Source organism: Muntiacus reevesi, chromosome 4, assembly GCF_963930625.1.
Source record: "Muntiacus reevesi chromosome 4, mMunRee1.1, whole genome shotgun sequence".
In the NCBI taxonomy this organism is placed as follows: Eukaryota; Metazoa; Chordata; class Mammalia; order Artiodactyla; family Cervidae; genus Muntiacus; species Muntiacus reevesi.
The window spans coordinates 158,611,575-158,624,611 of record NC_089252.1 but is presented as its reverse complement, the minus strand read 5'-3'; the positions used below and the strand labels follow the sequence as shown (position 1 = coordinate 158,624,611).

Below are 13,037 nucleotides of genomic sequence, written 5' to 3'. Positions count from 1 at the left end.
TGGGCTTCTTTTGCTGAGTGTAATTAGTTTATTCTTCTTGAGGCTGGTGTGTTTCCATATGCAGTTGGTTCACAGTTTTCACCAAATTCCCAAAGAAGTCTGTAACTTAAAAAAGCCAAGGAACCACTAATCTAGTCGATGCTCCCTCCCTCCCAGTTAACAGAGGGGAAACTGAGGCCCAGGAAAGTCACACCATTCATCCAAAATAGTAAATAACAGAGCTGGGATTAGAATGCAGGTAGGATGACTTCTGAGTGGTCAACAAGTATTTATTGCATTATTACCTCAGATCCAGCTGCTTAGGGTGAGTAATATCCATTATCTACATATATTTTTTTCTGATCACTAACCTGAGTCTCCCAAAAAGGCACTTTACCACTAGTGGCGCTTCACCGCTAAACACATCAGCTGCTCTTGCTCCAAACCAAGCTCTTAAATAAAACCAATGCAAACCAAGCAAACACACAAAAAATAAACAGCAAGCACACAATAATAAAACATATATTTCTGATTATGGAAGTAATGTGAGTCCAGTGTGGACATTATGGAATAAATAGAAAAGTATGAAAGAAGAGATAAAATTCATTCATACTTGGGATCCACAATTTAGTAAGTTAATTTTTCCTTATTTTTTCTGTTATTAAAATTAATCTCATATAGATAATATTATATTATGGAAATAGCATTATATAATATCATTAAAGACTATAAAATATTGTTAAACAAAGATGATATGGTTTTCCATTATATCAAGATACCTTATTAATTCCTGTATTACTGTAAATTTTTTATTGGTAATAAAACTGCAGTGAACATTCAGGCATATTAATTTTTGTATGAGAATAAATTCCAGAATAGGCATTGCACATTGAACATATGGTCAGTATTAAAACTCTTGATACTGGCTGCCTAATTGCTTTCTGGAAAGATAGTGACTATGCAAATACCTACAGGTCATAGGGCAGATGCCAGCAGACACTTGCTACTCTTCCCTAATAACAAGAAGACTTTGTAGCAACTATTGAATAAATGTCATTTCCTATGTTTTATTTATTTTTACCATTTATTGTTATTTCTTATTAATAAGCTCTGAAAGGGCTGAGATTTCTGTTAGCTTTGTTTTCTCACCTCTATTGCCTAATGCAAGGCCTGGTTCAAAGCGGGTGCTCAACAAGTATGTATGAAATGAATGAATGAACGAGTGAGTGCATGTATCTGTTGAGCTGCCTTGCTCTTGTGTTTTGGGGATTTCCTGATAGCTCAGCACCCGCAATGCATGAGACCCCGGTTCAATCCCTGGGTCGGGAGGATCCATGGTCTGCTCTATGTTCCCTGTTTGCCTGAAGTTCTCTCTTGTCTTGTGTTTTCTTTGTTTAGCTCTTCAGGTATTTGTTTCTTTTCTCACCAATAGCGCACTGCTTTAAGGTCAGAGTCCTTACACATCTTTCAGTGACTTGGGCCTCTTGTCAAGCGCTTAAGACAATGCCTTGGGAAACTTTAAGTAATTGAAAATTATTTACTAATGAATGTTTTAATTAATAAAGAAATTAATTATGAAGTAATTACTTTTTGTTATTCTACATAGGCAGAAGCCACCAATCAAATAATTGCTATTGAACAGTCCCAAGCAGACAGAAGCAAAAAGATATTCAATCCTGTTAAGTAAGAACTTCTTTTCTGAAATCTCTTGTGAACATCTTTCGGGAAGAAAATCTATTGCCAGATTTATTTTATTTTAAAAGAATTCCACAATACAAACTAAACTAGTAATAATGTGTTAGTATTATGAACACATGCTTATCAACAAAAGTAGGTAAAATATATTGAAATAATCGCAAAAAAATCTGTATAAAAAGCCCCATCTTTTAGGTCATCATTATTTACAGAATATTTATTACTGATAACCTTGCTAACAACTTTGGTTCCTCGAGACAGATTATAATTAGATCTTTCTTTTAATTTTTCATTTAAATCAGCATGCTACTGATTGAATTGATTTTGAAGTTCTGGATCCATGCTGTGCTTATAATTCATTTATCTTGTTTCTTAAAGCAATGCTGCTAGATTGCTTAATGAGCCCTAAAATAGAAAGAATGAAGGGAACTTCCCCAGTGGACCAGTGGCTAAGACCCCGTGCTCCCAATGCAGGGGGCCTGGGTTCAATTTCTGGTCAGGAAACTAGGTCCACATGTCACTACTAAGATCCTGTGCATCCCAAGAAATAAATAAATGAAAATAATATTTCAAATGAAAGAAAGCCAGAGGACTGGGATCATCCAAAGCAATATGGTGGACCGCGCCACATAAAATGAATGAGACTTGCTTTTTGACTGACTGGCTGGGGATGATTTGACCCGGAGTCAGTCCTATTTGGGGAAGAAGGTGGTGCTAGAGCCTGGATAGACCAGGTGTGAGCTCAACCTGAAGCTCAAGCGTGTACAGGCAGCTCTGAACTTGCCTGGTACATCTGGTTTTCCCTTGCTGGGAGGCTGTGGGTGGTCTACTGTAGGAGCAGGCAGCTTCCCACAGCCAGGCCAGGAGAAGGCAAATACGTGAAGGAGATGTGAAGGAGTTCACCAGGGACCTGGAGGAACCGCTTCTGTCGGGAGGCGAGCACTGTAGAGACAGTGACGCAGGTGACAGGGCTTCTCTCCTGTTGTCGAGATCAAAGAGCCGCAACGTAGGCGCACACAGCCCTTCGGAGTCAGGTACCCTGGACTTGAACTGCTGCTGAATGAGCATTTCTAACCATTCAACCAAATTAAAAGACACTTTCTCCTTGGAGGAAAAGCTATGACAAACCTGGACAGCGTATTAAAAAACAGAGACATCACTTTGTTGACCAAGGTTCCTATAGTTAAAGCTATGGTTTTTTCAGTAGCTATGATGGGTGTGAGAGCTGGACCGTAAAGAAAGCTGAGCACTGAAGAAATAATGCTTTCAAACTGTGGTGCTGGAGAAGACTCTTGAGAGTCCCTTGAACTGCAAGGAAATCAAACCAGTCAACCCAAAGGAAACCAACCCTGAATATTCATTGGAAGGACTGATGCTGAAGCTGAAACTCCAATACTTTGACCATCTGATGTGAAAAGCCGACTCACTGGAAAAGACGCTGATGCTGGGAAAGATTGAGGGCAGGAGAAGAAGGGGACGCCAGAGGATGAGATGGTTGGAAGGCATCATTGACTCAATGGATGTGAATTTGAGCAAACTCCAGGAGATTGTGAAGGACAGAGAAGCCTGGTGTGCTGCAATCCAAGGGTTTAAAAGAGTTGGACGTTACTTAGGGACCGAACAAAGAGTACCTCCCTGGCAACCATTCTTGACTAGGCTGTAGGTACTATATTAAAAATCAGTGTCCTCCACAGTGTGATAAGAGTGGGGGACTAAACATACCTCAGAATCTAAGAATGAATCAGATATGATCAAGAACTAAGTTCTCTTACAGTCTCTTGGTGTTTTTGTTGTTTACTTTAGAATTAACCTGCTGGCCGACCAGGTCACCAAAGTAACTCTGGGCCGGTTACACTTCAGCGAAACCACAGCAAATAACATGAGAAAGAAGGGGAAGCCAAACCCTGACCAGAGGTACTGGCGTGGTATGCGTACATCGCGGGGGTGTGTGGGGGGTAGCTGGTTATGCTACCTGACAGCCCAGGGCCCCCAGAGGCCCCTCTGACCCCCTTGGCCTTCCTCAGCTGCTCCTCCCTTCTCTGACTCTGTCTGTTGCCACATATCATTTACCCTTAGACATCGTCCTTCTTCCATCCTCACACCCTGTGATGCCTCCTCTCCTGTCCAGTCTCCCAGTGGCTTGTTTTCATTCTCCCCGTGATCCTTCTGCAGGGGTCCCCAACCACCCGGATCTAATGCCTAATGATTTGGGGTGGAGCTGATGTAATAATCATAGAAATAAAGTGCACAATAAATGTAATGCACTTGAATCTTCCTGAAACTATGCCCCTTCCACTCCAGTCCATGGAAAAATTCTCTTCCATGAAACTGGCCCTTTGTGCAGCTGGGGACAGCTGCATCTGGAGGGGGCATGTGTTCATGCCTTGTGACTGGCTGAGGGCTAAGGATTGATGGCATTTATTGAATTGTGTGTGCTGGTCACTATAATGGCCTGAGTTCTGCTGTAGCCTTTTTTGATTGAAAATATATTTGCATTAATGATTTACACCTGTGATTCTCAGCATGTGCTCCCAGGAACAGCACAGATGCTATCACCTAGACACTTATTAGAGATGCAAGTTGTTGGGACTCACTAAAAACCTACTTGATCAAAAACTTGGGGTGAGGTCCAGCAGTCTATATTTTAACAAGCCCCTCCCCCCGCCCAAGTGATCTGATGCATGCTCAAGTTTAGGATCCACTGATTTTATTTCATTTTATTTTATTTGTTTTTCATTTACTTTTATTAGTTGGAGGCTAATTACTTTACAATATTTTAGTGGTTTTTGTCATACATTGACATGAATCAGTCATGGATTTACATGTATTCCCCATCCCGATCCCCCCTCCCACCTCCCTCTCCACCCGATTCCTCTGGGTCTTCCCAGTGCACCAGCCCCGAGCACTTGTCTCATGCATCCAGCCTGGGCTGGTGATCTGTTTCACCCTAGGTAATATACATGTTTCGATGCTGTTCCCTCAGAACATCCCACCCTCACCTTCTCCCACAGAGTCCAAAAGTCTGTTCTGTACATCTGTGTCTCTTTTTCTGTTTTGCATATAGGGTTATCGTTACCATCTTTCTAAATTCCATATATATGTGTTAGTATGCTGTATTGGTCTTTATCTTTCTGGCTTACTTCACTCTGTATAATGGGCTCCAGTTTCATCCATCTCGTTAGAACTGATTCAAATGAATTCTTTTTCATGGCTGAGTAATATTCCATGGTGTATATGTACCACAGCTTCCTTATCCATTCATCTGCTGATGGGCATCTAGGTTGCTTCCATGTCCTGGCTATTATAAACAGTGCTGCGATGAACATTGGGGTGCACGTGTCTCTTTCAGATCTGGTTTCCTTGGTGTGTATGCCCAGAAGTGGGATTGCTGGGTCATATGGCAGTTCTATTTCCAGTTTTTTAAGAAATCTCCACACTGTTCTCCATAGTGGCTGTACTAGTTTGCATTCTCACCAACAGTGTAAGAGGGTTCCCTTTTCTCCACACCCTCTCCAGCATTGATTGCTTGTAGACTTTTGGATAGCAGCCATCCTGACTGGTGTGTAATGGTACCTCATTGAGGTTTTGATTTGCATTTCTCTGATAATGAGTGATGTTGAGCATCTTTTCATGTGTTTGTTAGCCATCTGTATGTCTTCTTTGGAAAAATGTCTGTTTAGTTCTTTGGCCCATTTTTTGATTAGGTCATTTATTTTTCTGGAATTGAGCTGCATGTTCAAGTTTAAGAACCACTGATTTTAGAACAAAGGTTTTGGAGTTGGAGGGAATTGAGTTTGACTATTTGATACTGCCATTTACTAGCTGGGTGACCTTGAGCATGGAACTTAACCTCCCTGAGATTCATTTTCTTATTCTCTAAAAATGGTTCAATACCCATATCCTTCTCCAATAAGGTTGTTTTGGGGTTCTAAGTGAAATAATGTAGATAAACTGCTTAGCCCAGCACATGGCACATTTTGAGAACTCAGTGGATGGTAGCTAATTATTTTCATCATTGTAACAGTTATTACAATTATTGACGTAATTTAGTTTCAGGGGGAAAGTCTTACTCCCTAAGGATTGGAGACTGTTTAGAGTGCTACAGAAGAAGTTGGCGAAGCTTTTTTTTTTTTTTTAATGAAATTCTTAAAGTAAATGCTTTTCTTATAGGGATAGTTTATATTTTGACTTTAAAGAAATGGTCTAATAAGGACCTACTGTATAGCACAGGGAACTCTATTCAATATTCTGTAATGATCTATATGAGGAAAGAATCTAAAAAAGAGTGGACATATATATGAGATTCACTTTCCTGTATAGCAGAAAGTAACGTCAATAAAAAGTTTTAAAAATGCATCATACTTCTTTGAAAAAAGAGGAAGAAATGGTCTAATCTTAAAAGTGTTTCATCAGTGATACACATAAAGAGCAGTTAAAATAATGAGGAAGATCGCCTTGATAACAATCGGAAGAGAGGGTTCTGGTTTTTGACTGAAGTCATGACTGGAGGCTATGAAAGGTGCAGGTTACCTGACCAAGAGCAGATCCGGATAGGAAGGAGCCTGTGCGGCTGGGCGAGCCCTGTGGGGTCACCCTGCAGCCCCCCACCTCCTGCCTTATGGCCTAGGATGTGTGGCTTGGATGGCTCTGGACAAAGGCACCTCTAAGATGACTTTTTTGTGCGTGTGTATTTTGCACCAGCGTAAGGCCTGCCCCAGGCCAGCACTGATGGGCCGAGCCCGGTCGGCCCAGTGATCGCTGTTGTGGGCGTGCAAAACAGCACACTCGTCCCTCAAGCTGAGTGACAGGCAGACCCAGAACACAGTGAGTGAACCAACGCCTCTGTGGTTTCACAGGAGGGGCAAATTAAAGTGGAAGAGAAAATCTTTAAATATGTAAACCCATCTGGGTAAATTCTCTGTTAATTACAATTTGATGGCACAAACCATGTCTCTTGTTTCCTGATGTGTTGGCATTGGTCTGCTGTTTCTGAGCTAGATACTTCATGCTGGTGGTTGGACTGTATGCTGCTAACGAAGGCCAGTTCTACCTGTTGTCTGCCCACATCTCTGAACGGATCATTGTAAGGGTAAGTGCGGTTCTTTGACTTTTCAGGATCCCATGTGTTGTTGTTGTTGTTTTTTCCCCTCTAAGAGGACTTTACATATTCAGTGGAATGCATGGAGTATGCAATTTCTCAATTGCCAGTGATGACAAAGATTATGATAGTAACAGCAGATACTGCTATTTTAGTTTTTACATTGTGGTTCTCAGCCAGAACTTTTGTTTCCCGTGGGTCATTTGGCAATGTCTGCAAGCATTTTTGGCTGTTACACCTAGGGGAGCTATTGGCATCTAGTGGGTTAAGGCCAGGGATGCTGCTCAACACGTTATGATGCCCAGAACAGCCCCCACAACAGAGTCACTCCTCCTCAAATGTCTGCAGTGCCGTAGTTGAGAAACCCCAGTTTTTACAATATGTTGTAGGCACTGGGATACATAATTTCTATATGATATCATTCTACATTGTTTCACGTTTACATTACATTCTTTACACCCAGAGGAACTAAGACTTAAGAGGGAGAGAAAGTCATCGGTGGGCACAAAGCTAGTAGGTAAGTGATGGAGCCTGGGTTACAACCCAGTTCCTTCTGACCCCAAAGCCCACACGGTGGGGGAATAGGCAGGAAGGCATCCCATGGCCCAGAGTGATCGGTGACCCCAGGGACTTCTAGGCTGCTGCCCAGAGCATAGTAATGGCTCAGCACGCTTTGCTGAATGAATGATTGGTCACAGCTCTGGACGGGAGTCTTGGCAGCCACAGAAACACAAAGCTATCGGCAGCTGCAGCTGCAGCTGTGTGCGGCCAGGCTGGGCAGCACGGAGAATGCCAGGGCCATGAGGGAGCAGGTGACCACAGGCCTGGCAGCCCTGGGAGGGGCTGTTGGGTGATGGCTCTTTGAAGCGCCACAGGGGGACGTGCGCACTCCAGCAGGGAAGCTAGTTCACAGCGGGGCTCGCCCACTGGCACGGCTGTTAGACTCAGGCCTGGGGACAAGAGCTGCCCATTTGGGGAAGTGAGTCTTCCACAAATTGCATTGAGCTGTTCTCAAACAAAGGGCCCTCTGTGTCATTCTCTTAGTCAATAAAAAATAACAAGCCGTCTATTAGTGGAACTCTTGAAACTACATCTCAGAGTTTTATTGGAAGTAAAGTAATGATGGAAATGAAGTGAAACACTGGTGTGTCCAGATGTCTGGGTGAGGCCGGCTGTGTGCCCGCCAGCACGCATACGCGGACTGTGTTTCTGTGGGGCCTGACCTAAGCTTCGGCAAAACAGCCTCCCCTGGGGCAAAGGCAGGTGGGACCCCTCCTTAGGTCATGAGCTAAGGGCAGAGGCTCCGGCCCGTGCCTCAGCCAGGCTCGGGGTGGCCTCTGACCCCTCACCTGCTGTCATCTGGAATTGCTTTCGTGTGCTAATATGATTTGAAGTCAAGTCTGGAAACCTAGGTTACTTGTTTTTTCTGATTCCTCACAGGAAGGAGCAAATACAGGCAATGCCTTTCTTTTTAACTGGGGTAGATCGGATACCATGAAACTGCTGCTTTGAGTGGTGAAATTCATGCTTAAGTCAGGCAGTCTGCTAGTCACCTGCCTACTTTAAATAATTTACCTGGTGTTGAGATTTCTCCATTTCCTGCTGACAGCTCCTGCAAAGCTCTGCTTAGGCTGCCGTGCAAGTCTCCACAGCAGCAAAGTGAGAGGGGAACATGGCTGGACATGCTGCTCCCAGAACTCTCTGTTAATGGGCTTTTTCTTGTACCCAAAGTTCAATGAAAATTTAACTCATGATGATGACCCTGAGAAGTCCAAAGTTTCTGTAATGCATGTTAAGTATGACTATTGAAAAAATTATGCGTAGTATAGACTGGATGTCATATTATTCACTGTTTTTATTTTTTTAAAATGAGTGTGTTCTACATTCAATGACTTTCTTCTAGCCATAATTTTTGGTTAAAGAGAATACCCTATTCTATATGTATGCTGGGTAACACAAGGGTTACCCTAACAACAATGAGAAAAAAAACGATAGTAATAATATCTTACTGGAAATATCTTACTGAGATTATTTTGTTCTAACCCCAAATGCAGACTGAAAATGAATGCAGACTTTTGCATTTATTTAAGTATATAATGTTTAAACCAACTAAGAGAAAAACTGAATTTAAGAAATGGCATTATTGTTTGAATCAGTGAGTTTTAGAGAGCACGTTTCCTGCCCCTGAGATTCTAGAGGGTGTTAAACAGGTATATGTACCATGGGTTGAGCAGAGGGCAGACCAGCCTATATTCTACAAAAAGGCCAGATATGCCCTCTTGTGCCAAGGCCTGGGTCTGTTAGTTCGAGTTCTAGAATGAAGGAAGAAAAATGTAACAAAGATAAGACCTGACCACATTATATGGAGACCTGCAAATTGCATTTAGCAAATCCAGATTCGTTTTGAGAACTGAGTCATTTTTCCCCGTAGCAGAAATTAACATAAGGGTGAATGTATGGAGGAAGGTTGGTCTTCCTAGACGGCTCAGATGGTAAAGAATTCACCTGCAATGCAGGACACTTGAGTTTGATCTCTGGGTTGGGAAGATCCCTTGGAGGAGAGCGTGGCAACCCACTCCAGTATTCTTGCCTGCTGAATCCCCATGGACAGAGGAGCCTGGTGGGCTAAAGTCATCGGTGTCGCAGATCCGGACACGACTGAGTGACTGAGCAAAGCACACACAGCCTGAAGACTGGAGTCGATGAATTTCAGGCCTCAAGGTGGGGGGTTCAGGAGACCAAGCTCTTCAGAATTCTCTGAGGAGAGAGAAACAGGGGCAAGATTCAGCAATTGTTCATCCAGGTTGTCAATCAAAACAGCTTTGGAAAGATATTTTGGTCCCATACTGTAAATTGACCAATTTAATGGAAATTAAAGCTCACTCCAAAGAACAGATTTGTTTGCCAGCTCTTTGTTTTGGGGAGTATTCCCCAGCAGAGCTCCTTTGATTCTCCTTGTTAATGGCTAGACTTTCCTTCAGCTCCATTCTTCTCCTAAAACACATAATTAAACCTGGTTGGAAGGGCTATGTTGCGAGCAGGAGGGATGATCAGTTTTGTCCGCCTTTCAAAGACACGCCAGGGTTTCCTAGTTTTGAAAACCATTAATTTATTCCAGCTTATTTTTCCAGAAGAATAGAAATGGGCAGGTCCCCTCAAGTTCTCTTTTATTGCTCTGCAACCACAGTACCACAAGGTGGGAAACCCACACGCAAGATCGGGAAAGACAAGAGAAAGAAGGCAGATGCAAGGATGGTGAGGGATGGGGGGAGAACAGAGTCACTCCAGGTACCATCTCTGTTTTCCCTGGTCCGGGCCCATTTCTGACCACAAACCTCCCTTCCCTTCCCCTACACACTCGACCTGCACACACACACACACACACACACACACACACACACACACACACACACCCCTCTTCTGAAGTTCAGCTGAATTTTTATTTACACAAAGAAATCAGTGGGTAGAGCAATGTCTGTCTCACTGTGCAGTTGGAGTTCAACCGAACAGTCTACTAACTATAGAAGGGGTAACTCATGAGCCCTTTCATAGTGGTATGGAACTAGTGTATGACATAAAGAAGTTATTCTTAACTATGTTGGGAATAAGAATCCCCTGGAGAGCTGGTGGAAACCCGGATGCCTGGGTCCCACCTCCACAATTTTTGGTTCAGTAGGTTGGAGATGTCTGAGAATATACACTTCTTTTTTTCCAATTTATCTTTTAAAATTAATTTTTAATTTGATAATTGCTTTACAATATTGTGTTGGTTTCTGCCGGACAGCTATGTGAATCAGCCATAAGTACACATATGTCTCCTCCCACTTCAACCTCCCTCTCACGCCCCATCCCATCCCACCCTCCTAGGCTGTCACAGAGCACTGTGTTGAGCTCCCTGTGTTGCAGAGCAACTTCCCACTCACTTCAGTTCAGTTCAGTTACTCAGTCATGTCTGACTGTTTGTGACCCCATGGACCTCAGCACGCCAGGCTTCCCTGTCCATCACCAACTCTCGGAGCTTGCTCAAACTCATGTCCGTTGAGTCGGTGATGCCATCCAACCGTCTCATCTTCTGTGGTCCTCTTCGCCTCCTGCCTTCAATCTTTCCCAGCATCAGGGTCTTTTCTAAAAAGTCAGTTCTTTGCATCAGGTGGCCAAAGTATTAGAGTTTTAGCTTCAGCATCAGTCCTTCCAATTACTATTCAGGGCTGATTTCCTTTAGGATTGACAGGTTTGATCTCCTTGCAGTCCAAGGGACTCTCACTAGCTTCCCGCTAGCCATCTATTTTACAGATGGTAATGAATATGTTTCAGTGCTACTCTCTCAAGATTATGCATTTCTAACAAGCTTCCAGGGGATGCTGACAGTGCTGGCCTCTGGACCACACTTTGAGTAGCCCTGGGAGATCGCATCTCTAGGCCCATTTTCAATAGACCTTTCAAAAGGTACAAGAACGAGTTTCTTGCCTTCCTCAGCTCAAGCTTTCATATTATGCTCTTTGGCTGCTCTTTAGAAGCCCAAACTGATAAAGTAAAGAAATCCTGCTTTCCTTTCCAACCTTTGCTACTAGTGATGGTTCCCATCCCAAGCATCTGCAGGGGGCGCCATTTCCATTGTATTCTCTGTGAAGGGAGCTCCCTCGTAATTGTGTAGCTCTGCAGATGCTACTGAGGGGACAGATTGATTACAGGTTGAATGGTGCTTACTATGCCCAGCAGATTGTATTGAGCATGAATTTGAGACCATTCATCCTCATTTTTACAAAGCATTCATGCATACATGATTTCAGTTAACTCCCACAACCCCATAAGATAGGTAAAGACATTATCTGTATTCTTCAGAGGAGAAAACTGATAGAGGGAGGTTAATTAAGTGGCCCAAAGTCACACAGTCAGTTTGTGTCACAACATAGAATAAAATCTTCAGGTCATCCCTAAATATGTAAGGCTGTGAGATAAACAATAAAAGTACTCTGTAAACTTTATTTTGGCATTTGAGAGCAATCAACCACTATTGGGCCACATCTGAGCACAAATTCGTGATCCCAGAATGTTTTTCTGTGGTTCCACTTCAGTTTGCTTTGATACATTAACACTCCTGTTACTAGAGAAGGGAAATAAGTTCACAGATTTTATAATAAAATTCTCCATTAGTAAAGAGTCTGCCTGCAATGCAGAAGACCTAGGTTTGATCCCTGGGTCAGGAAGAATCCCCAGGGAAGGAAATGGCTACCCACTCCAGTATTCTTACCTGGAGAATTCCATGGACAGAGGAGTCTGGCAGGCTACAGTCCATGGGGTCGCAAAGAGTCAGATACAACTGAATACACACACATTACTGAGGAGGAATCGTCTTCAAGGCTCTGATTTTAAACCTTGTAGATCTAAGGACCGTTCCAAAATGATCTGAATATGTTTTAGGAATTTGAGTTTTCATTTGGTGAAAGCCAAGAGAGATTCTTGTAATTGTTCCCCCCAAATTGAACCTACTTATATCTGCTGTTCCAGTACTATCAAGTTACCAACAGGATAATAATTATCCCAGAGCTCATTAAGAAAAAGAAAATCCATCACTGTCCTGTTTTGTTTCCTTGAAGTGGCTCATTATGTTCATAGTAGAGGAAAATGCATCAGCATTTTATATGGCATACCTTTGGATTTAGTTGACTGCTCACTATAAAAGGATTTGAGTCAAAGCCAAATTGCCATTCACAACCAAGGAGGCTCTGGGGACCTTGCAGAAAAGCTCTTTGTTCAAGTGAATTCACACAAAATACTGTTCAAAGTTGTTGCTGTATATTCTTTCCCTACTTTTGTCTATGTGGTGTCAATGATTGAGTCTTCCAAGCAGATCAAGTTTCAGACAGGTGGAAATGAAACTGGAAGCGGAAGACACCTGAATTTCCTAACTGAACCCAAACTTAGCAATACACTTTGAGATTTCTTTTCATTATTATTTGTAAATTATTAACATACGACTATGGTAAAAAACATTCAAATAATACCAAGAGAGTAGGTAGAGAAGGATAGGTCATAATTTTAAAAACATTAATTTTGTTGTGAGGATTTTGATGGATTCATTGATTCCCCACTCAAAGATATGTGGAAATATGGAACTTTCCTTGTGGTCCAGTGGCTAAGACTCCACGCTCCCAAGGCAGGGGGCCCAGGGTTCAATCCCCAGGCAGAGAACTAGAGTCCACATGCCACAACAGAAGATCCTGAATGCCACAACTAAGACCCAGTGCAGCCAAATATATAAATA

The 13,037-nt window shown here is 42.7% G+C and overlaps 1 protein-coding gene across 1 annotated transcript in view; it reads left to right on the top strand.

The window, feature by feature from the left end:
• Positions 1 to 13,037, top strand: part of MYRFL (myelin regulatory factor like) — a 95,504-nt gene that overhangs the window by 31,465 nt on the left and 51,002 nt on the right. Inside the window, exons 8-10 of the mRNA XM_065935091.1 lie at positions 1,586 to 1,662; positions 3,478 to 3,588; positions 6,673 to 6,763. Of these exons, the coding sequence (XP_065791163.1) occupies positions 1,586 to 1,662; positions 3,478 to 3,588; positions 6,673 to 6,763 (279 nt within the window). The remainder of the gene's footprint in view (positions 1 to 1,585; positions 1,663 to 3,477; positions 3,589 to 6,672; positions 6,764 to 13,037) is intronic.